Below are 20,797 nucleotides of genomic sequence, written 5' to 3'. Positions count from 1 at the left end.
ACGAATATGATGCATATTATAAATGTATATGTACATATATACCTAATATATAATATAAATCTAATTTAAAATGCAATTTTAATTATAAAATTGTTATACCCATACATGTATTATACGTGCCCATTATGTTAAGTCTGGTTACATACATTATGATCTTTAAGTAAGTCTTATAAGTTAATATTAAGTAATTATAAACTAACAAACATAATAATCATAAACATATATAAGTTATAAGAATACAGTAATAGAAGCGTCGACTGAGTAATTGCATTCACTGATTAGTAAGTGTATATACATTTGCTACAAACATTAGTGAAAGTAGAATTGAGCGTTTCTGGCAGCGTATTGTAGTACCCGCCTGACCTACGGCGCAACAGCCGAATAAAATAAGACCTAATCTAAACCTAATTCTTGTCTCTTATTTATAGCTTATAGAGGTTCAAATTAAGTGTAATTTTATTTGGCTGCATCAATAGTTTTTTGCAAAAATCATACATGATTACAGATTTTATACTTTCATTGAATTTTTTGCGATGCGAAAAAATATTACTTGGATTTATCTAAAAAACTTCTTATAAAAAATATATATGTAACAACATTTGTAAATAAATAATTCCTCGTTGTAAAACTTAAGTGTAGGATTTGAATGTGTGTTCAGGCCCCGCAAAATTTTTGAACCCGGCCCCGTAGAAGGTCACGCCGCCCCTGTATGTACTTCAGACACAAATGTTTCAAAATTGAATGATAGAAACGATATACTTATTAAGGTCGCTGAATTTATTTCTTCGCTCTCCAGAAAGATATCGGAGAATAAATATAGCGCTCTATTTAAAAAAACTGATTACCTTGCAGTCTCGTAAAAAGAAAATGACCACCAGAAAAACTATTTTCATCGTTGCGTGGAGCCCTTGAAATAGTGTAATTTTATTCTGAAGTTCTTTCACAAAATAATAAATAATGACGATATTTAGGTGATTCCATTTAGCTGAGTTATTCTATATGTTATATTCTGTTGCATTGTATATAATATTATGTATACATATTGAAATAACAAAAAGAAAGATAGAACTACAACAGACTCCGTGGCGCAACGGTAGCGCGTCTGACTCCAGATCAGAAGGTTGCGTGTTCAAATCACGTCGGGGTCAATTCGTGTTTCTCCATTTTTAACTTTTTTCTTTAAAAAGAATTATTTTTTTAAACGCGTTAAGAATCAAGTATATTTTTACATTAAAAGATATAAGGTCTCATAAAATAATAAGCTAATTAGAATAATTATTATATACATTATAACTCTATTTGTAACCCTTACTCTATTTGTTTACATTCAATGCTGTGAAGTATGAAATGCAGCATATATCATTATATCAAACATTATATGTATGCATAGAATGTGTTATATGTAAACAGTACAGAATGAGATTGAATTAATTATTGGTGATTATCATTTTTCTACACTTTCGTAAAATAAATAACGTAATAAAATAATCTTGATTATTTTAATTAGAATCAAGACGTGAATAAAGCTAAGCATCTTCCTTTTCGTCCGTGTAATTGAACGCATGACAAGTTTTACGAAACCAAAAGAAATGGGCAAAGAAAATGATTCTGATAATACAAAAAAAAGGAGAAAATCAGTTAGTGGAAATTCTGGAATATCTCTGAAAGATGGAGATATATATAAGGTAATATCACTTTATACAGGAATTTCTTTGAATTTTCAAGTATCTATTCTTCATATTTAGGTTATAATTAGTTATGAAGAAAAGGAAGCTATAGAACGTTTACCAGAAAATGATTCTGAAAGTTTTCTGTCTACCTGTGATAATATACGTGCGGCTATGAATAAAATTGCAAAATTAAAAACCACTGGGGACGTAAACGTTTGTATATCAATCAAGGAGAAACTAAATTTCATTAAAAATATAAATGCAATTTAATAAGTTTAAATGTCATACTTTTAGGCTAAAGATGAAATACATGAACTTCAGATTCAAACATCATTAGCATTTATTGAATTAAAAAAATTGAATAGAATGGAAAAATTCCGTACAAAATTTGCAAGAGATTCTCTTATATCTTCAAAAAGTTCTGTCGATAGCAGACATTTACATTTACAAAACCTGTTATATGAAGTAATGCATTTAAAGAAAGAAGTTGTTAAATGTCTTCAATTCAAGTAATTGTTGTTTATTTAAAATTCTTTTAATTTAGTTTTAGACTTAATGTAATTGATATATAATGTGTATATGTATATATTAATGTATAGGTCTAAAGATGAATTGATACAACTTGTATCAGAAGAAGAATTTTACAAAGAAGCACCTGAAAATATTTCCAGGCTGGTATGAAATAAATTTAAATTAAAGTTATTTTTGTTTACATTTCTATATAAGATGATGTTGCAGGAAATAACAAAACATAATCCTCATCAACTAAGACTAGCACGCCTAGAATGGGAATTAACGCAAAGAAAACAACTAGCCGCTTTGTGTGATGAATTGACAGAGAATAAAAAGGCAGTAGCATTGAGCATCGAATCAAAACAAACTCGACTTGATAATCTTGCTCCACAACTTCGCACTATATTAGAAGTATTTTTGACATTTTTGTAAAGCATAGCTTTTTTATTCATAATTGAACTAAAATCACCATTAACCTTTCCAGGCAAGCAAGCCATTACAAGAAAGCCTTGGTTTGTTGTTGGATAAAGTTAGACAAGAACATCATAAAGCGACATTACTTGCATCACCACTGTATGTTCTTTATGCAAAGGCATCTGCATACAGAGATGCATATGGTATCACTTTTTTTATTGCCCAAGTATTTTATATTTTATTGCTTTATTTTTGATGAGATTTTTCCTTCCAGATAATTCTATAATAGTAAAAGTAGAAGGTGATGAAGAAGAAGCAAAGCGTGCAAATAATCAGGATGGATTACAAGAATCTGATTCAGATGCTGAAACTGTCTCTGAAAATGTTACAGAAGAAACACCTGTACATAAAAAAAGACATCATAGGTTATCTAGAGAAGCTAGGCAAGAAGAGAAAAGAACAAAACTGTTACAAAGGCATCCTTTAAACGTAAAGATAATTATTAAATTGAAAAGTTAGTATTCACAAAAATTAATAGATAATTATAAACTGAAATAGAGTATATTAAAACACAAATTTTCAGATGAAACAAAACTGACACTGCAATTCTATTACATGATGTCTCTGAAAGTTGTAACTGTGGAATCAAAATTAAAAACTGATGGTGTTATGGGCATTAGTACAGGGTATGCCGTATTTTATACACTACATCATTTATAGAACAAATATTGTTGTTGCTTTTTTATTATAGTTGCGTACAAATTCTCTTTGTTGTTTTTTTGATAGAGATATGCTTATATCAGAATCGATTTTACGGGAGTTATATCCACGAGATTTAGGATTAGAGAGCCCAAATCCTGCTAATTATTATCAGTTGAATCGACATAATTTAGGCCAATTTTCATCACTTGGATTAGGAATCCCATATAAATGGGCACAAAGAATGGCTGGATTACATTTTATTTCACTGGATACGAGAGAGCAAAAAGTATGAAAATTTTAATATAATATATATGTATTGATACATCGCGTTTACTACATAAATTATTTTCGAGTAATCTATATATTAATATTTTACAGTTTACGAGTTGCGAAATAACACAAGATAGTGTTGAATGTGTGTTGAGGGAAATCAAAAGACGTGTAATAGCAAGATTAGAGTTATGTACGGAGATTAGACAATTAGAATGCGGAAATTTCCCAAATTTTACTACTAATAACGATATTTTACCACAAAAACTTAGTACAATTTTACAAAAATTCTCAACAATTTCATGGAGTAATTATTATAATAGCGTAAATCCCGTTTTTCAAGAACAAGGACTAGTATCTTCATTGGACATCTTTTATGAGGCTATACTTCGTCGGGGCAATAGTAAGATATAGAATTATTTAATACATAAATCTTTCTTTTATATTATTCATTAATCCATTCATGATTCATTAAACTTACAATATTTATTTTAGATGAATTAATTGCAAGAATAGCTATAAAACCAGATTATCCAAAAATAGCACCGGTATTTAATATAAGTATAAACCCTATAGTACCTGCATCTGTGGATATTTTAAGAGATATTGAAAGGGAAGTAAATGTCATGTGGATAAAACCGCCGACATTGTCTGCGCAACTTCAGCGATTGCGAGCATGTTTCGACATTTATTTGGAATCTGAAGCTATTATACCAAAAGAAAAAATCTTCTTTCACCCTGTAAAAGGTCGTATTCGTGCTAGACCATATAAATATTTAGAGCTAGGTGGTGGAATTTTTATTCATCGTTAAGCTAATACAATACAACATGATATATACGAATACATTTTTGCAAAATACATTACGTTTTATTGTCTATGCAGTAATAGGTACTTAAATGCCAATAGAATCATTCCGTTTAAATACTACTACTTTGCACTGCTCTATGTCTCGAGAGCGCAGCATAACCAAATCTATATATTATAAATAAAATATTAGATATTAGGTAGTATTTCACGTCTTGCTAGATTTCTTTTTTTCCTTATCAAAGGGGTCAAAAGTTCATGGCTATTCCTGGAGTAAAATCGATGCCTGTTATAAAAAAATTACAATGTGAACTCGCAATTCATTGAAATTTAAGTATTTACTACTGTATTATTTATTTTTTTATTTATGATTATTAAGGATAACTAAACAAAAGATTTCAAGTCAAAGATAGAGTAATTGGATATATTAAGCCAGAATCCACCAAGAAGTATGCTTGCAGTTTATGTTTTAATTTTTTATTCTCTCTACAAAGCTTGTTACTTTCTTTCCTTAACATGATATTATTTACTTTTATATAATTACAATATTCCCAAAAGTTACTGATTTTAGTACATGATTCAGGAATCTGAAATAATTTGTTTGGAATATCATTGCAATAACATAAACTATATTTGTTTTATTTTGTTTCTTACATTAGTATCAGCACATTCATTATATACTGTATTTTGTATAAAATATTTCTTCAAATTAAAAAATAAAGGTTCCAAATTGGCGCATATTTTAATTATTTCAAGAATTGTGCAACCTTTTTCCATAAGTCTTTGTAAATGCTAAAAATAAAAAGCATTATTATACCATAAAAGTGCAGGAAAATAATTATAATAAAAAACATATGTTTCCTTACTTTTAATATTTCATTACTTTTAATAGCCATTTTTTTTAACTGTATAGAATTTATCACTTGAGTTATAGTTAATTCATATTTAATACTTTTGTATTTTTCCTTTATTTTTATATCTGTTATTTGGAGTTTTGCAATTTTTTCATTTCTTTTTTGAGATAATATGTGTACATTGCCTTTTAAACTTTCAATAATACTTTGTAACTGTAAGCATACTTTCGGATACCGCAATATACACATTCGATGAATGTTATCTTGTTCTTTTAAATACTCATACTGTGTTCTTTTGTTTTCAACTATTCTTTGATATTCATTTATTATTCTATATAACTGTTCCCAGAATTTTTCTATGTTTGAAAAGGACTGATGCAGAAGATTTGATGTCATATCTTCTTCCTAGCATATTTAATAAAATCATTTACAAAATTTTGATTAATAACTTTCTATATAGTAAATTAATATTATTACCAAGTACAAAATATTAAAAATATTAACAGCATTGTACGTTTTTCTTATAGTTTGTGTATGATTAAAAATTGTATTTTTTCTGCTTATATTACTAGAAATTTCCTGATAGCACTGTTCCATGTGATTTCTCAATTCAGTTAACTCTACCATATTATTTGTTTTAGTATTATTGAATGTACATGTATCATGTAACTCTGTCAATTTTTGTTTGTATTTTCCTATATAATATTAAAAGAAAGATTATGAATTTATATAAATTTGGAGATAAACATAAAAAATAACGATATTATAGATTCATAATTTTTATACAAATAGTTATGAAAATACCAATTATATTATTGATTAATAAAATATGTGTTTCTTGAAGTTTTCTATGATCTGCATCTGCTATTTTTAATTCATCATATAAATAAGATATTGTTGCATCCTTAGTTCTTATTGCTCTATCAAAAGTTGTATGGAGATGTTCTACATTTTTATGAAGTTCCTTACATTTTATTTGTCGCAAAACATACCTCCACTTTTCATTAATTTTGGCAATATTTAATTTTGAAAATACCTCTTCGCGTTTTAATTTATTCTGTAATAATTTATATTTAAAATGCTATAATAAGAAAATTTAATAAATTATATTTTATACCTTAGTAAAAATAGCGATTAATTGTTGTTTGCGCCTTTTGGCTTCTAACTCAAATTCAAGTCTATGTTGCATATAACGTACACGTTCCTCTTCGTTCATTCGAGCAAATTTACTACTTTTATTTTTTCTTCTTCTTAACATTTTTAACTAATGTTTCCTTCCAAAACAAGCAATCATTAATTAATCACTTTATGTATGTAGTACATTTATTATGTAACAAACTAATAACATATAAATAAATGTACTTACTGCATGCGATACTTTAATAACAAATGTGTATGTAATTTATATAAGGTAACCATCCACTTAAAAAGCACATATAGTAATATGTTTGATCAATAGCGGCATCAAAATCTAGTATCAGAGATGAATAGGCTATAGAGTATCTGTTGTTCGGGTATTTTTTGTCTGTTCATTGTGATGATATTGTTACAGGTAATAGTTTCTGTATCTTCTCCAGTAGTAGGCTTTAGTCATTCTCTTTTAAATAGTTTAATACTGCCTGTTTTACAAAATAATTAAAAAATATGGTCGAAACTTTTTTGAGAAGAATGATTTTTCTTAAAATATCTTTCTGCGTGAAGTTTTTATAAAGTTTTTTGTAGCCTCACCATAAATTAAATCAATTCAATTTTTTTTTTTTTTTTTCGTTATTATGGCGTGATAAGAAAAATATCGAATAATGCTTTCCTCCGGCATTGTCCTATCATAAAAAGTGAGGGCGAAACTGTAGAAAAGCTAACTATCCTCCGATTTCGATGTATTTTTGGATATGTTGTAGAATTCAAAACTTTGAACAACATTTTTCTGTATATGTAAGGAGGTCACATAGTTTCCAAGATATTCCTGAAAAATTGCTGGTACCATAGCAGTGAATTCTACTTAGACACGCGTCTGTGGTAGCGTAAGCATTCATTTGGTTACGGTCACTTATCTTCTGTTTATAAACAAGGGTTCGAGCGAGCTTAAAGACTCCGTGCACAACGTGCATATGCGAGATTGTTAGAAATGTCTTTAAAGTGACTTAATCTTTAAAGTCACTTAATTAAAAGTGAATATCATTAATATATTTGAGTTAGTTTTTTCAATCCAACAACCATAAGGGGACCGGTAATGCTTTCATAAAATGGGAACAATTATTTGTTTATAATACATTGTCAATCTAATCAAGTTTAGAAATAGAATTAAACGAAAGTAGCAAAGCATATGCCTCAGACATCTTAAACAAGTGAATAATATCATCACAATTCCCAAGGACTCATCGTCCTGGAAAACAATCTAATCCCTCGAAAAACCGTTCCAACCCATGCCTGTACTCTCCACAAACAACCTTCACAAATAAAGATAAAGCAGAAATACTAGCAAATCACTTCAGGCAGGTACATACAATAAAAAGCGATCAATGCAATGGTAAAAAGCTTCCTTGAAAACACTGCCACTGAAAACATCAGCGAATGGATAAATCACATTATCCCTTACAAAAAGCTCACGTTACATTCGAACACCTGAAATTGCACAAAGCATCTGGTCCCCGACAAAATACATAATATATTGTTTAAAAATCTATCCAAAAAATGCATAGTTTGACTCACATATATCCCAAATGGTATGTTCAAACTGGGATATTTCCCAACGAAATGGAAAACGGCGATAATAACATAACATTGAAACCAGGTAAAGATAAAGCAAAACCTTCAAGCTACAGATAAATTAATTTATTGCCCAAACCAAATGAGGTAAAAAGTCCATTTGCAAAAGTATATACACTTTGCGAGTAAATAAAATTATTCTTCATTTACGAATAAATGATCACTTTGTTTATATACATGTTTTTATATATATATATGTTATTTACATTTATTTTATGTACATGTTACTTTATATACATGTTATTCATCATTCAAATAAAATTTGTATCTTTCTAAATTAGGATGTTTGGTGATTAAATGGTTACAAATTATTTTTCAGACAGTTGAAAAATAATTAAAAAACGATAAAATGTTTCGAGATGGTTTTAAAATATAAATAAAACCATTAAATTTTAGATTTCTGTCAAATATTAGTAACCAAACATATGTATACTTTTTCATCATTATAATATTAAATGTATTCGTTGTGTATTTATTGTTTTATCTGTCTGAGCCAGACGTCCAACCTAAATCGATTCAAAAGTCAAAAGATATCTGATTACTTTCTTTGGAACAAGTCATTTTTTCGACATTCAGTAGAAGAGGCAAACCAAATAGCTAGTTACAGTACGCAGAACACCGCCTACATTCGTTATCATAATCCATTGACTAGGTAAACAGATCGCAGTAATAGAACGAGGTGCTACTGCACAAATGTGTACCCGAATTTATAAATAAATTGACTCTGCGCTGAACCGCACTATCACTAAAGGAAATAACGAGTGTCAGTAAGAAGATTAAGTAATAAGTGTGTATTCAGCCAAACATATTTGACCGAAACCGCCGAAATAGCTACCACCTAAGTGCACTCCTCAGTGACTCCATGAATTCTACTCATTGGGCGAAACATGAATAGAAGCCAATATGGCGTCAAAATAACGTGTAAATACCCAGAAAATGTTCAGTTTTACATATCCATAACTTTTGAACTAGTGGATTCCGCAACTTAAAATTTACATTTTCGGATTCCATACATCGAAAATTACAAGATTGCAAATAAAAAAGTCAATAACTTTTGAACCCTTAAAATACAGTTCAGCCTCAATTCTAAATATGAAACAATAAACATATACATTTGCGTAATATGTGAAATTCTATAAATTAATGTATATTGTTTTATTGTAACTGAATTATAAAAATATTTTAATGCATTTAAAAAATGACGGAAATAAATTGGTATGCATTGAGTGTTTCTTATGACATGCATAAGGATTTTGACAGAAATACTTAAAATATTAAATTGCTTGTGCTTGTAGGATTGCCAAACCTATGAATTACAAAACAATACAGTTTGCAACTTTAGAAGAAGTAAGTGACCATCCCTTAAAACCTGTCACAGTGATGGTAAGTATAATTAAACAATATATAGGAAGATATAATATAAAAGATAAGTTTTATCTCCTGAGCTTTAACATTTTATTATAGGTAATTCTGCATATATAAAATATATTTATTCAATTATTGATGCAGTTGTTTTATTATATACAATTATATATATTGTATTTTAAAGAATATAAAAATGCTAATTTTTGTATAAATTACGTCTTTAGTTAATTGATGGTCGTAGTGGGATAAAGCGTAATGTGTTACGAAGTACCAGTACTGGTTCTTCAACTGCTACATCAACACCAACTCATACACCTATTCCGGGAAGTTCTTTAGTAGATCCATTATTAAGTCATTGTTCCTTTGATGGTTCAGATCCTCTTTCACAATTTGCTAAAGAAGAACTAGACCCATTATCTAAGATGGCTGCAGATGAGGTTTGTAGACTATGTTTTGTTTAACATGTGAAAGAGAAAAAATTACATTATGTATCATTTATGTTTCAAAATAAATTGCAGTGGGATTACTCTTGTAATACAGTAGTCATTAATAAAAAATCTATGGATACTGCAGAAGAATTAGTAGAACCATGGTTAGCAAGACGTACTACAATATTAAGCAAATACACAACATCAGAAAAATTGTCAATAGTTACTAGTTTCTTACCAGGTGGTGAGAAAGGTATTATTTTTTTGTTAATTAATAATATTAGTAAAACAAATAAAGCATAAATAAAAACGCACTCGTAAATTTATTATAGTTCTTGTTAAAGTTCAACCAAGCGGTGGAGTTGTTGATAAAGTACGAACAAGATTGGAACAGTTAGATGATTTTGAAGAAGGATCTGTCAGACAAATGTTAGATTTATCTCAACAACAATATACTGCGAGAGTCGAACAATTAAATAATGAACTTGTACAAGCCTGGCATTCTGATCAAAGGGTTAAAGCACTTAAAATAGCAATTCAGGTTTTCATTTTCACCTATTTGTTACTGGTTGTATTTAATTATACGAAAAAGAAAATGTAAATTAATCCCAAATTATTTCAGTGTGCCAAGTTATTAGTAGATACATCTGTTATGGCTTTTTATCCTGGCAAGTTTGTTCTTATCACAGATATTTTAGATATTTTTGGGAAACTGGTTTATGAAAGATTAAAGGTTAAAGCTGAATATTACAAGTTAGTATTACCTCATTTTGGTATTGTTTATTGCTCTATTTTATTCAGTAATGTGATTTGAGGAAGCGTTTTCGGTAACCGTCTTTGTGTGATATAAAAAATATAGCTATTGATTCAAAAACATTTATGATCTTTTTAATAACCAAAAGCATAATATATGATAAAAATATATTTTTTAATTTTTATCATAGAATAATCTTTATTTTTTTTTAAATGGTTGTATATATATAATACATTATAAATCTTTCAGACCAGGAAATAAAATGCCCACAAGTTTACCTGATAATTTCACACCAGATATGGTACCTGAAAATGCGAAAGAAACTTGTAGAAATTGGTTTTACAAAATAGCATCGATAAGAGAACTAGTTCCACGTCTTTATGTAGAAATGGCAATAATAAAGTCTTATAGCTTTTTAACAACAAGGTAAAAATACAAGTATTTTTTAGACAATTATACATATTTAATTATACGTTTAATGTCAATTAAAAGTTATATTATTTTTAGTGAATTTAACACAGCTTTACTGCGAATAACGCGAATGATAAGAGGTATCGGAAATCCTCTCATAGCTGTATATGCTAGATGTTATTTATGCCGAGTGGGATTAGCTTTAAATAAAACGTCTGATTTTGAGTTTGTGAGGGAGAACTTCTATGATTTCCTCTTCACATACCAACAGCTGTTTGGGCAATTTGTGAAAACTGAATTAATTGAGCAAAATATGACTTTATATTCTTATTTAAACCTTTATCTACCAGCTTTGGATTGGATTTTGCAAGTATTGGTAGCTACAACCTCTGAAAATTTTTTAGAAGATGTACTTTCTCGGTGTAAAAATCAAGCAAATAGGTGATTATTTATATATTTAATGATTCTATTATGTCCTTATGTCAGAAGCGCTAACCTTTGTGAGATTAAAATATGGAAATATGTATTTTTTTTTAGTTCATTATTATTGAACAGTATTTTAACAGCATTTAAACCTACATATATTGGAGAGCGTGCAATGGATTTTGTAAATTTAATAACTACAATCGAGGATGATGGTAATTCAATACTATTGCAATGAATGATTGAATCAATTTAAAATTTGTATATTGTATATGCTTTATTATTTTCAGGTTTTCCACAGTATCTGTTATACCGAAGTTTAGGCGAAAGCCTTGTACTAGAATCACCACCAAAAGAAGACTGTCAATCAATTCTTAATATGGTATGGAAATATATAACAGAGTTAACAAACCCTAATAAATTTATGCACTGCGTTGAAATTTGGATTCAATTTACCGCTATTCATTTTTCCGTAAGTTTAAAATTTTCATTTAAGGACAAAAAAGTATTCGTTTTTTACAATTCTAATATTATAGGTAAATGAATTGAATTTGTTCTTTGGAAAAATAATTGATCGACTTAATCCAAACAAAAGCTTTGAGCATTTTTATCCACAGTTACAAAATATTATTGAAAAAGTAGTATCTCATACACAAGATTTTGAATCATTACTTGCTATGGTAATTTATCTCTTATCTATTACTACTTACAATTTTGATTTTCTTTTTTTTTAATTTAAATATTATATAAACATTTAAACAATATAAACATTTTCCAGGATAATTTCTTACCTCTAATAGATTTGTTTCACAAAGAAAGTATTAAGGTTGAAGTGTGTAAGACTGTTATAGAAGGTATAAGTGTTCAAACCAGCCCTATTACTGATCCTATTTTTATAAATGCTCTTATGTTCATCGCTAGGATAATGCATGATTCTGTTAGGTAATTTTCTTGTTTTATAAATATATACTTACTTTTACATTATATACGTATATAGTTGTTTCTGGATAAGTGATCACGAAATGAATGCGCTTTAAGATACCATTTTTTAGTCAGATTTTGTGTAAATGTTGATGACGAAGGGGGTGGTCTTATTCTATCGAGAACAAATAAGATAAAAGAACATTGAATGATGTTTCAATGTTGCAAACATCTATCAGTAACAGATTAAAGAGAATTTCGGGTGCTGTGTCTATCAAGTTGTATAGCAATGGACTTTTATTCGGAGAACTTTAGCAATCTAGTGGTAATAATTTCATAGAAATTTAAATATAAATAGGAAAATTCAATTTTTTATTGATAATCCACTATGATCTAGTGTTAAAAATGATTCTTTTGTTTTATCATCAATTAATTATGCGAAGTTCAAACACTGTCTACCGTTATTCGTACTGATTGATTTATTAAAAATAAGAATGCTGAAGCTGATCACATCCGAGAACTATCGTAATGTACGTGTATGAATGTATTGTATATATATGTGTAGTCTGATAAGAAGATAATTCCAGTGCTCTAACTGTTGAAGATGAAAAACGGCAAATTGGTCAACTTATATGTGGTTTAGTTCAACGTGTTGATTATGGTCGTGACTTTGAAAAGCAACTTAATTTTTATGCCGAAGCTAGAGCTGCTTTTCCTAATCTCGATAGTGTTCATACACAACTTGTACAGGTAATTAATCTTTAATCATATTTTTAGTATGAAGTGAAGTTTATATTTAAAAATTGTTAATGAACGTTTTTCTTAATATATTTAATGTATGTAGTGTGTAAACAGACTATCAGTCGACACTCGAAGAATTGTTCGTGGACATCACACAAGAAGAACGTCGGCGTTTGTACGCGCTTGTGCCGCGTTTTGTTTTATTACTATTCCATCATTAACTTTAGTTCATACACGGCTGCAGTTATATTTACTTTCAGGCCAAGTTGCACTCTTAAATCAATGCTTGGGTCAAGGTAATTAATTATATTCGGTATTTATTATATTCACTGTGATTACATAATTAACTAAAATCTGTTTTGTTAGCCGATGCATGTTTTAAGGCTGCATTAAGCTTAGTTCCGGAAATGCCCAAAACAATAGATATAGATGGAAGACAAAAAAGTTCACAACCTTATTTACTTTCATATTTATCAAACTTTCTATCGACGTTGCTTGTTGTCCCGGTATGTATTTATAATTAAAATTAGGTAAATATGATCTCTTTATGGATTTATAATATATAAATGAAACGCTACTGAAAGTTACAACATTGTACAGGATAGTCCAGAACATGGTGTTTTATATTTAATGCGAGGTTTACTTAATGCTGTTCAACGGTGTTTTGATGAAAATACGTCAATGAAGACATACTTGTATTTACGGGTGCTTGACTTATTATCAGCAATTGTTCAAGAAAACTATCCATATCATGTTGAAAAGGTATGTTAAATAAAAATGAAAATATATCAAAGAAACTTGGAGTATTATAGTACGATTAGAGTATTTCATATATATTTAGGTTGATTCTAATGATAAATTATATGGATCTGATCAAAAATTTATAAGCGAAGTGAACAAAATAAGTTCGAAAATTGTAGAAGAAATTTTATCTCATTTGAAGTATCTTGGCTCTACCGATCAATTGGAAAAGCAAGTAGCTCTTGCATTAGAACTTTTTAATTGCTTTATTATTAGAGCCGATTTGCGCGATCCACAATTAGCGCACATGGCTGTAAATTTATGGAATTTATCTGTTCGGCATGGTTCGATAGATTCAAAAGTGAAGGTAAGAGATTATAATGTGTTCGCTTTATAAGCGATATTTTAAATAAATAAGATCAAAGTTTTTTTGCAGATGAAGATGATAGCGTATATAGTACAAAAAGGTCATCACAAAGGATATGAACATTTTGGGGACATTTTAAGAAAAATGTTAAAATAAATAATAGATTAAATGTAATAAGTAATTTATCAAGGATTAAACTTATATGTAAATTGACGGAAAGCATAAATAGATATATGCCGAAGAATGGATTAAATCTGTTTTTAATAATTTTTTTGAGACATATTGATTGTATGTTAAATATTGTTTAATTATGGCAACATTTGTTGCTCATTACAGAATAACGCAAATATATATATATAGTATATATAGTATATATAGTATATATATATAAGCCAGAAATCATAAACATAATCAATTTGGCAGAGAATATCATAAAAAATAGTAGTATTGGATTATGTTATGTGTTATAATATTATCAAGTTTTTTACATAAATGTAAATAATATTTATACATTTATTATATTATGTGTATTATATGATGCATTAAAATTATTACAAAAATGAATACACGATGATATAAATATGTATTTCATACATATTTTCTGATATACTGTGTATAAGTATATTAAAATTATACGTATAATCTCTTTCAATGGAAGACTTGATTTTGGAAGCCACAAAGATTTTGCATTCCAGCAGGAAGCATATAAGATCATTTCGTTTCAGTTTAAATCTATTATTGTTTTAATATAGATCGCAGAGTATCTAAGAATATATTCGCATGATGTTCCGTAAATGTCAAGGCAGGTCTTAATCTTATCGTCGCAGTACCACAGCCACCGGTTTGAATACCTGCTCGTTAAGAGTTAGAAAATTTGTCTATTATATTTTATTATTATATCAATCGATTTAATGTCTAAGTAAATGATAACGTTTTAGAAAAATTGTCATTGCGATCAATGGGTATTAGTTACATGATTATCATACCTTTGTTTAAAAGTTTCTTAATTATCGTATCTCGTAATTGAGGCGAAGAGCAGTTAAATGCAATGAACGTTCCACGTCCACGTATCGAATTAATCATCGTGGAAAATTCATTTTGCAAACTCGTCAATTGTTTTAGCATATAATCGCCAACAGTCGTAACCCTATGCAAAAGATTTTCCTTCCTTATCGTCTCTAATATTGCTTCGAGTAATATCATTTTGCTGGGATCTCCCATCCAGGTGTTGAATACACGGTAGGAATGCTTAGGTCTGTAAAGTGCGTGGACTATGTTGAACGAGCAGACGACAAATCTTGTAAAACAACGAATAGCTTTGAACCAATTTTACTTCAAAGATTTGACATGGTAATAGCCGCCCAATTGCATTTTCTTGCTAAAGGTCACCAAATCTGGAGGAGATTCTAAATTGAAATGTTCGTGACACCACATTTTTCCTGTTGGCCCGCCCCCAGTTTGTACTTCATCGATTAATAATGCCGCATCGTGCTGAAATAGTAATAGTAATGGTAATAACATATCTGAAAATTGTAAATATATAATAGATAACGTTTGCTGTATTGAATTTGAACTAATACTTTTTTTGTTATACGCTGTAATTCTTGAAAAAATTCAGGAGATGCGTGATTATCACCTCCTTCCGCCTGAATTGGTTCAACTATCACACCAGCAACTGGAATTTTCTTCTCGGTTTTGTACTTTTCGAATAATTCCTCTACCTGATAATGAAATAACCGGTAATAAAACATATTATGGATACAAATGAAACTAACTAGAGAATTATATTATCGTTGATAATTAATGGAAACAAACACAAAAGTTAATTACTTCGGCTAGACATCGATTATCTTCTTGCTGATTTTCTCGAATATTTTCATTCAAGGGATATTTATATACAGGAAATGACGCGATGGGCCAATCAAACGCTGGAATATCTATTTTATGAATGTATTTGCTGTGCGTTGTTGAAAGAGATCCCAATGTTCGTCCATGAAATGCACCTATATCGATATTGATATTATTTTCTCGACTGATTTAACACGGAAATCGCTAGATAGTTTAACACCCTTTTCTACCTATTTATACGAGTATATATAAGTTAGTCACCTTTGAACGAAAGTATTGAAAATCGCGGAGTACCAGGTGCTTGATTCATCATACAACTTTCCATTTCCTCTCTCGTGAACGGAGCGTCTTCCCTTTGTTTTTCAGCATACCAAATAAAAATTGTTTTAAATGCATTTTCATTCGAACAAGAGCCACACATCATAGTTGTGATATGAGACAATCCTGGTGGTGCAATCTGTATATTACGTAGTAAATATATTGTAAGTTACATAAATTACACAATCATAATCATGTACATGCATTAGGATGTTTCCATTTATATATTTGCAAAATATTATTAGGCAATAAGATCAAGTACACTTAAGTATAACTATCATTAAGGTACTCGCGTACCTCTTTATGTAGCAAAATTTTCCTCAGTTTATCTGGCCAATCCTTTCCAGGAAAAACACCTAACGCAGGCCTATTTGCTATAATTTTCTATTAAAAACGTAAATCAATATATTTTTGTTGTTTGATGTGCAATATCTACATACATGTAATATTTCAATAACATTTATTAACTCGTTAACTAATGTTACTATTAATTCTATATTTTTTCTACACGTAATGTGTCGAATGTATTAATGTGATAAAATTACATAGATATTTTAAAGTAAAGAACGGATCGTTTAAAGATATTTCGTTTACCTGATTAACCGGATCAGCGAGAGCTTTTAACATAGCTGGATGATTGTAGCCCAGAGGCATCGATGAAATTTGCATATAAACATCAAGCAGAGTATTCCCATCGACGTCCATTATATAGTTACCTACTGATTTTTCGTAGTCTGCGAAGAATTGTACGGAAGAGGCTTGCTGCAGTCAGATTTCAACATGTAATCCATTTCATCTCTAGTATACATATTTAGAGAAGATTAAACGTTACAAGTAATACATGATTCATTTTATTACTCAAATATAATAACTTATTACGTTTGTTTCTAAAAAGTGTTTAAAACATTAAGCTGCGGATATGTATGAATAATAACGTGAATTTCTCTTCAAATGTAAGTAGGTTTCTTTCAACATAGCTTTTAAAGTAGATGATCATCGTCATATATATGTTCAATGTTATAAATTAAATAAAAAAGATGTTTGAAATATTTCGATGATTTCGAACGTACTTGCATCGAAGTGAGTTCCTGCAATAAACTACGAGATCGAGGTCCTGGTATTTCTGTTGTTACCATAGGCTTTTTTGGTTCCTCTACGGATACGGTCAAGCATCTCTTCCAAGATATTGCACACCCTAGGTGATTCCATAAACAAGTAATTTTTATTTTCGTTTCAACAAATTCTTGTAGTGTCCTATATTAACTTAGCATTGTTAAGTAAAAAGGAGAATATAAACTGTGCTCGTTTCATCCTCTAAACATCACAATGAGAACTTTGAATATTTTTGCATATTTATAAATGTATAAAAATATTCAGTTTATCTATTAGTTTTTCGGGTGAAAATATGGTCATGTTCGATATGTTTTAATTTTTTCTGTTTAGATATCAAATGTAAGATATCATGTAAGATTTCATTGACGATAAGATTCGTTATAAAGTAGTCTAGGTCTAGCGTAACGTGTAACGTATCGACTTCAATCACGTTATTCACAACCCTCGATTTAATAGATTGAGCGTTTAGTTTTATTGATGTCAGTCGTGGGTAATTGATTGTCGTATTGACATGCTTTTGTTCCAACACACTTATACCAGCAACGGTGTGCCCATCGTTCGTTTAACTCACAATTATAATCATCTTCGAATAAATCAATTTTTCATCCATAAATGTTCGTTTGGAGTTTCGAATTGGCTGACATCTCTTCTTTACTTACCAGTTATAATACCTACTCTTGGATCGTTGTTATCGCGTGCAATTAACTCGTGTCTTTTGCAATTTTTATCATAACTGATAACGATAAATTTTGTACCGCCGAAAATTTCGGAACCATTGTGTACTTAAAAGATTATTTTTCGTACGTTGCTTCGACGAATATGGTATAATATATTAAACAAATATTACTTTATTATTACGTTTACCTATACTTGTAGCTGTTTTAACACGTAGCGCGAATGTTATATGCCGAAAATATTTTTCAAGTTTTTATTTCTTCTTCTTATCCTTTTAATCGAACGTAAAATCGATGTTCATAAATAATCTATATTGCTTCATACAAGTTTTTATACTTTGTCGACTAATTATACATTGTAATAGCGATTTTTTTTGCAAATATTGTGCATAAAAAGCAATTATTTGCACTTGGAATTTATTTCTGAAAGTACAAGGTTGATAAACAAGTTTATAGCTGTTTAAGAGGAGTTCACACATGAAACATCGACGATTCGTTCAATTGTATGATATTCTCGATTTTGATAAGATAAGAAGTGAAATGGGCGTAGATAGCTTTTTTTAGATACAAAAGAAGCACATAACAGAAGTTTAAAGGTTAAGGAAGGGATAATAGAGGCTTGAAGATCATCGTATATTCAATCTCCTTTACTACGAAACGTGTATATACATAATAAACGTGATATTTGTTGAAATAATTGTCGAATAAACGATACTCAATTCGACCATCTTTCGTGGGCAGAACTCAAGTTTCTACTAGAATAAAATGACTATGAGTAATATATTTCTACAAAATATATCATAATACGATACAACGGTATGGTACTTGGATTATCATCCTAATCGATGTTTACTTTGAAAGATAAAACATTTTAAAGATAGAATACTCCTTCAAAGATACTTTCTATTTTGGTACTGTCTTTTTTTGCCTATTTTCATAATTTATTGAAAAATATTAAACACGTGGTTGTTAAAAGAGGAATCTGGGAAAATGTATATGATTTCAGTTTAATATAAAGTTGTTAAATTAAGTTTTTAATCGATCAGATTTTCGTATGTACTATGTACTATTTGTGTATACTTTGCGAAGGATTACTATCGCAACGGGGGGAAAAATGTAACATAATCATTGTCAGAAAATAATAGAGAAAACCGTAAAAGAAGGAAATTGATGGAGGAGAGCAAGTTATCGATTTTCTAAGTCTATTGGACTGGTTTACTGTCCGAAATGGCTGCTAGCTACTTCTCTCGCATCGTTTCAATTTGGTTGTTAAAGATCGAAGAAACAAAGAATGAATGGATGAAACAAATGGATATGGAGACAAAGTCATCGGAATGGAGAAAAATACGGTCGTAAAGATAGATTGTACCTTTGAATAACTGCCGTGAAAATTTTCGAGTAAAGAGCGCAGTTTGACACTTGTTAGCGAGCATCTTGCGTTTGGTATTCTAACACTGGCCTAAAGGTTAAATTTCACGAGAAATGGAGAATCACGCCGAATAAAACGCTCCCTTGAAGGGATGGATTCGGACTGGTCACCGATATAACACTCTGCTGATCCTTGCGCAGGAAATGTTTGATCGTTTCCGAGACTGTACGAACATTCACGAACTAGTTTCGCTTTGACCGCGAACTTTTAACTAAACGTCGCGCGCGATGTAATATCGTTTGTTCGTTCGATACGAGTTCAATCTTTTCGTGTATTAGTTGAAAGATAATAACGAAAATAAACGAACCAACACGTGACACACGGTTCGCGCTTGACACACACCTACAGATCAGTACGTTTAACTATCGATAAATGCTTGCAACGTCCAACTTTCATCCCTGCAGGACGTCTTCGAACGAATACGGACATGTACGAACTTTCACGATTGTTTAAAGCTAATGGCGGGATCCACGGTACTCTCGTGATCGAAACTCGCATCCTATCGCATCACGTTTAGATAATTATAGTTTATGATCGAATGAAACGATCCGAATCGTTTCTGATTTAGATAATTTTGCATTGTTTACTCATTGTACCGATAAAGTTTGTTTTAACGGAGATCCGTTTTTTAACGTTGATATCTCTAAAAGTCGACGAAACACATAAGTGTCGGTAATGTGTCAAATTTACTTTCATTTTAAATGTTTCTTTGCTGCTTGTCTCAAGAGACAAATGGAAGATGGAATAGGTTTCGTTTTATTGCTAAATCGAACAGTATACCGGACTTTTGAACAATATATTTGTTGTGTTACGTTGATTATGAAAATTAATTCAATAAACGATTCTAAATTAAATGGTAGATAGATTAAATGGTAGACCTAAAGATCCCCACTTATGTATACGATTTTTTACAGGTTCCCTCTATTTTATAACGCTAGATATACATATTATTATTTAGTACTAATATCAACTAGAAAGATGGCTACGTAAATATCCAAGAAGTTGGCTTTCCCTTTGCGCGGTTAGCGTTTGCTTGATTTTAAAATGCCATTGCGTTTCGTGCCACGAATAAAAATGGGTCTGTCAATTGTTGCGAATAACGACTAACCGAATAACGAAAGTGAAAGTACAATTTCTGTGCTTTTCTTAATGCACCGCGTGTTACTTACGAAACTGGCTTGTTACGAGATGAGGTTAATTTCGATGCAGAGCCAATTTCATCTGTCACACTCGAAAATCTTGTACCAATATTTGCATCGTTCCTGACCTC

General features: G+C 29.9%; 4 protein-coding genes and 1 non-coding gene across 11 annotated transcripts; 3 read left to right on the top strand and 2 right to left on the bottom strand.

Annotated features, from left to right (window-relative positions):
• The first annotated feature begins 1,076 nt into the window (after window positions 1-1,076).
• Window positions 1,077-1,148, top strand: Trnaw-cca. Its single transcript has one exon. It is a non-coding gene; the product is annotated as a tRNA-Trp (tRNA).
• Window positions 1,149-1,175: 27 nt separating this feature from the next.
• On the top strand, window positions 1,176-4,577 carry LOC122570701 (THO complex subunit 5 homolog). 2 transcript variants are annotated; one of them, XM_043733424.1, is made up of 12 exons: window positions 1,176-1,437; window positions 1,508-1,685; window positions 1,746-1,883; window positions 1,965-2,179; window positions 2,270-2,345; window positions 2,409-2,594; window positions 2,668-2,800; window positions 2,872-3,111; window positions 3,181-3,283; window positions 3,384-3,585; window positions 3,678-3,972; window positions 4,065-4,577. In XM_043733424.1, exons 2-12 carry the CDS (start codon window positions 1,563-1,565, stop codon window positions 4,379-4,381), a joined length of 2,028 nt encoding a protein of 675 aa, XP_043589359.1. In that variant the 5' UTR covers window positions 1,176-1,437; window positions 1,508-1,562; the 3' UTR covers window positions 4,382-4,577. The 2 variants fall into 2 exon arrangements, with proteins under 2 accessions (XP_043589359.1, XP_043589361.1); XM_043733426.1 differs by lacking the exon at window positions 1,176-1,437 and having other exon boundaries at window positions 1,444-1,685.
• On the bottom strand, window positions 4,416-8,395 carry LOC122570704 (dynein regulatory complex subunit 2). Of its 2 annotated transcripts, XM_043733431.1 has the most exons (8): window positions 6,957-8,395; window positions 6,595-6,847; window positions 6,346-6,502; window positions 6,033-6,285; window positions 5,706-5,923; window positions 5,241-5,633; window positions 5,029-5,166; window positions 4,416-4,961 (listed from the first exon to the last, which is right to left on the bottom strand). In XM_043733431.1, exons 3-8 carry the CDS (start codon window positions 6,484-6,486, stop codon window positions 4,773-4,775), a joined length of 1,332 nt encoding a protein of 443 aa, XP_043589366.1. In that variant the 5' UTR covers window positions 6,487-6,502; window positions 6,595-6,847; window positions 6,957-8,395; the 3' UTR covers window positions 4,416-4,772. The 2 variants fall into 2 exon arrangements, with proteins under 2 accessions (XP_043589366.1, XP_043589365.1); XM_043733430.1 differs by having other exon boundaries at window positions 6,595-8,395.
• Window positions 8,396-8,581: 186 nt separating this feature from the next.
• On the top strand, window positions 8,582-14,398 carry LOC122570699 (VPS35 endosomal protein-sorting factor-like). Of its 4 annotated transcripts, none has more exons than XM_043733411.1 (18): window positions 8,582-9,209; window positions 9,290-9,377; window positions 9,584-9,796; window positions 9,878-10,040; window positions 10,132-10,328; window positions 10,410-10,540; window positions 10,791-10,967; window positions 11,049-11,393; window positions 11,490-11,590; window positions 11,666-11,847; window positions 11,912-12,055; window positions 12,154-12,317; window positions 12,884-13,046; window positions 13,141-13,333; window positions 13,404-13,543; window positions 13,638-13,799; window positions 13,879-14,145; window positions 14,215-14,398. In XM_043733411.1, exons 1-18 carry the CDS (start codon window positions 9,193-9,195, stop codon window positions 14,299-14,301), a joined length of 2,934 nt encoding a protein of 977 aa, XP_043589346.1. In that variant the 5' UTR covers window positions 8,582-9,192; the 3' UTR covers window positions 14,302-14,398. The 4 variants fall into 4 exon arrangements, with proteins under 4 accessions (XP_043589346.1, XP_043589348.1, XP_043589347.1 ...); XM_043733413.1 differs by having other exon boundaries at window positions 8,647-9,209; window positions 10,120-10,328; window positions 14,204-14,398; XM_043733412.1 differs by having other exon boundaries at window positions 8,652-8,915; window positions 10,120-10,328.
• A 243-nt stretch (window positions 14,399-14,641) lies between these two features.
• On the bottom strand, window positions 14,642-19,852 carry LOC122570703 (4-aminobutyrate aminotransferase, mitochondrial). Of its 2 annotated transcripts, XM_043733428.1 has the most exons (10): window positions 19,468-19,852; window positions 17,382-17,506; window positions 16,906-17,073; window positions 16,609-16,695; window positions 16,255-16,450; window positions 15,976-16,148; window positions 15,726-15,866; window positions 15,479-15,636; window positions 15,132-15,400; window positions 14,642-14,996 (listed from the first exon to the last, which is right to left on the bottom strand). In XM_043733428.1, exons 1-10 carry the CDS (start codon window positions 19,529-19,531, stop codon window positions 14,881-14,883), a joined length of 1,497 nt encoding a protein of 498 aa, XP_043589363.1. In that variant the 5' UTR covers window positions 19,532-19,852; the 3' UTR covers window positions 14,642-14,880. The 2 variants fall into 2 exon arrangements, with proteins under 2 accessions (XP_043589363.1, XP_043589364.1); XM_043733429.1 differs by lacking the exon at window positions 19,468-19,852 and having other exon boundaries at window positions 16,906-17,109.
• Window positions 19,853-20,797: the final 945 nt, after the last annotated feature.

Source organism: Bombus pyrosoma, linkage group LG9 (assembly GCF_014825855.1).
Source record: "Bombus pyrosoma isolate SC7728 linkage group LG9, ASM1482585v1, whole genome shotgun sequence".
NCBI classification, from domain to species: Eukaryota; Metazoa; Arthropoda; class Insecta; order Hymenoptera; family Apidae; genus Bombus; species Bombus pyrosoma.
The sequence above is the reverse complement of the archived record's forward strand: the minus strand, read 5'-3'. Positions and strand labels throughout refer to the sequence as shown.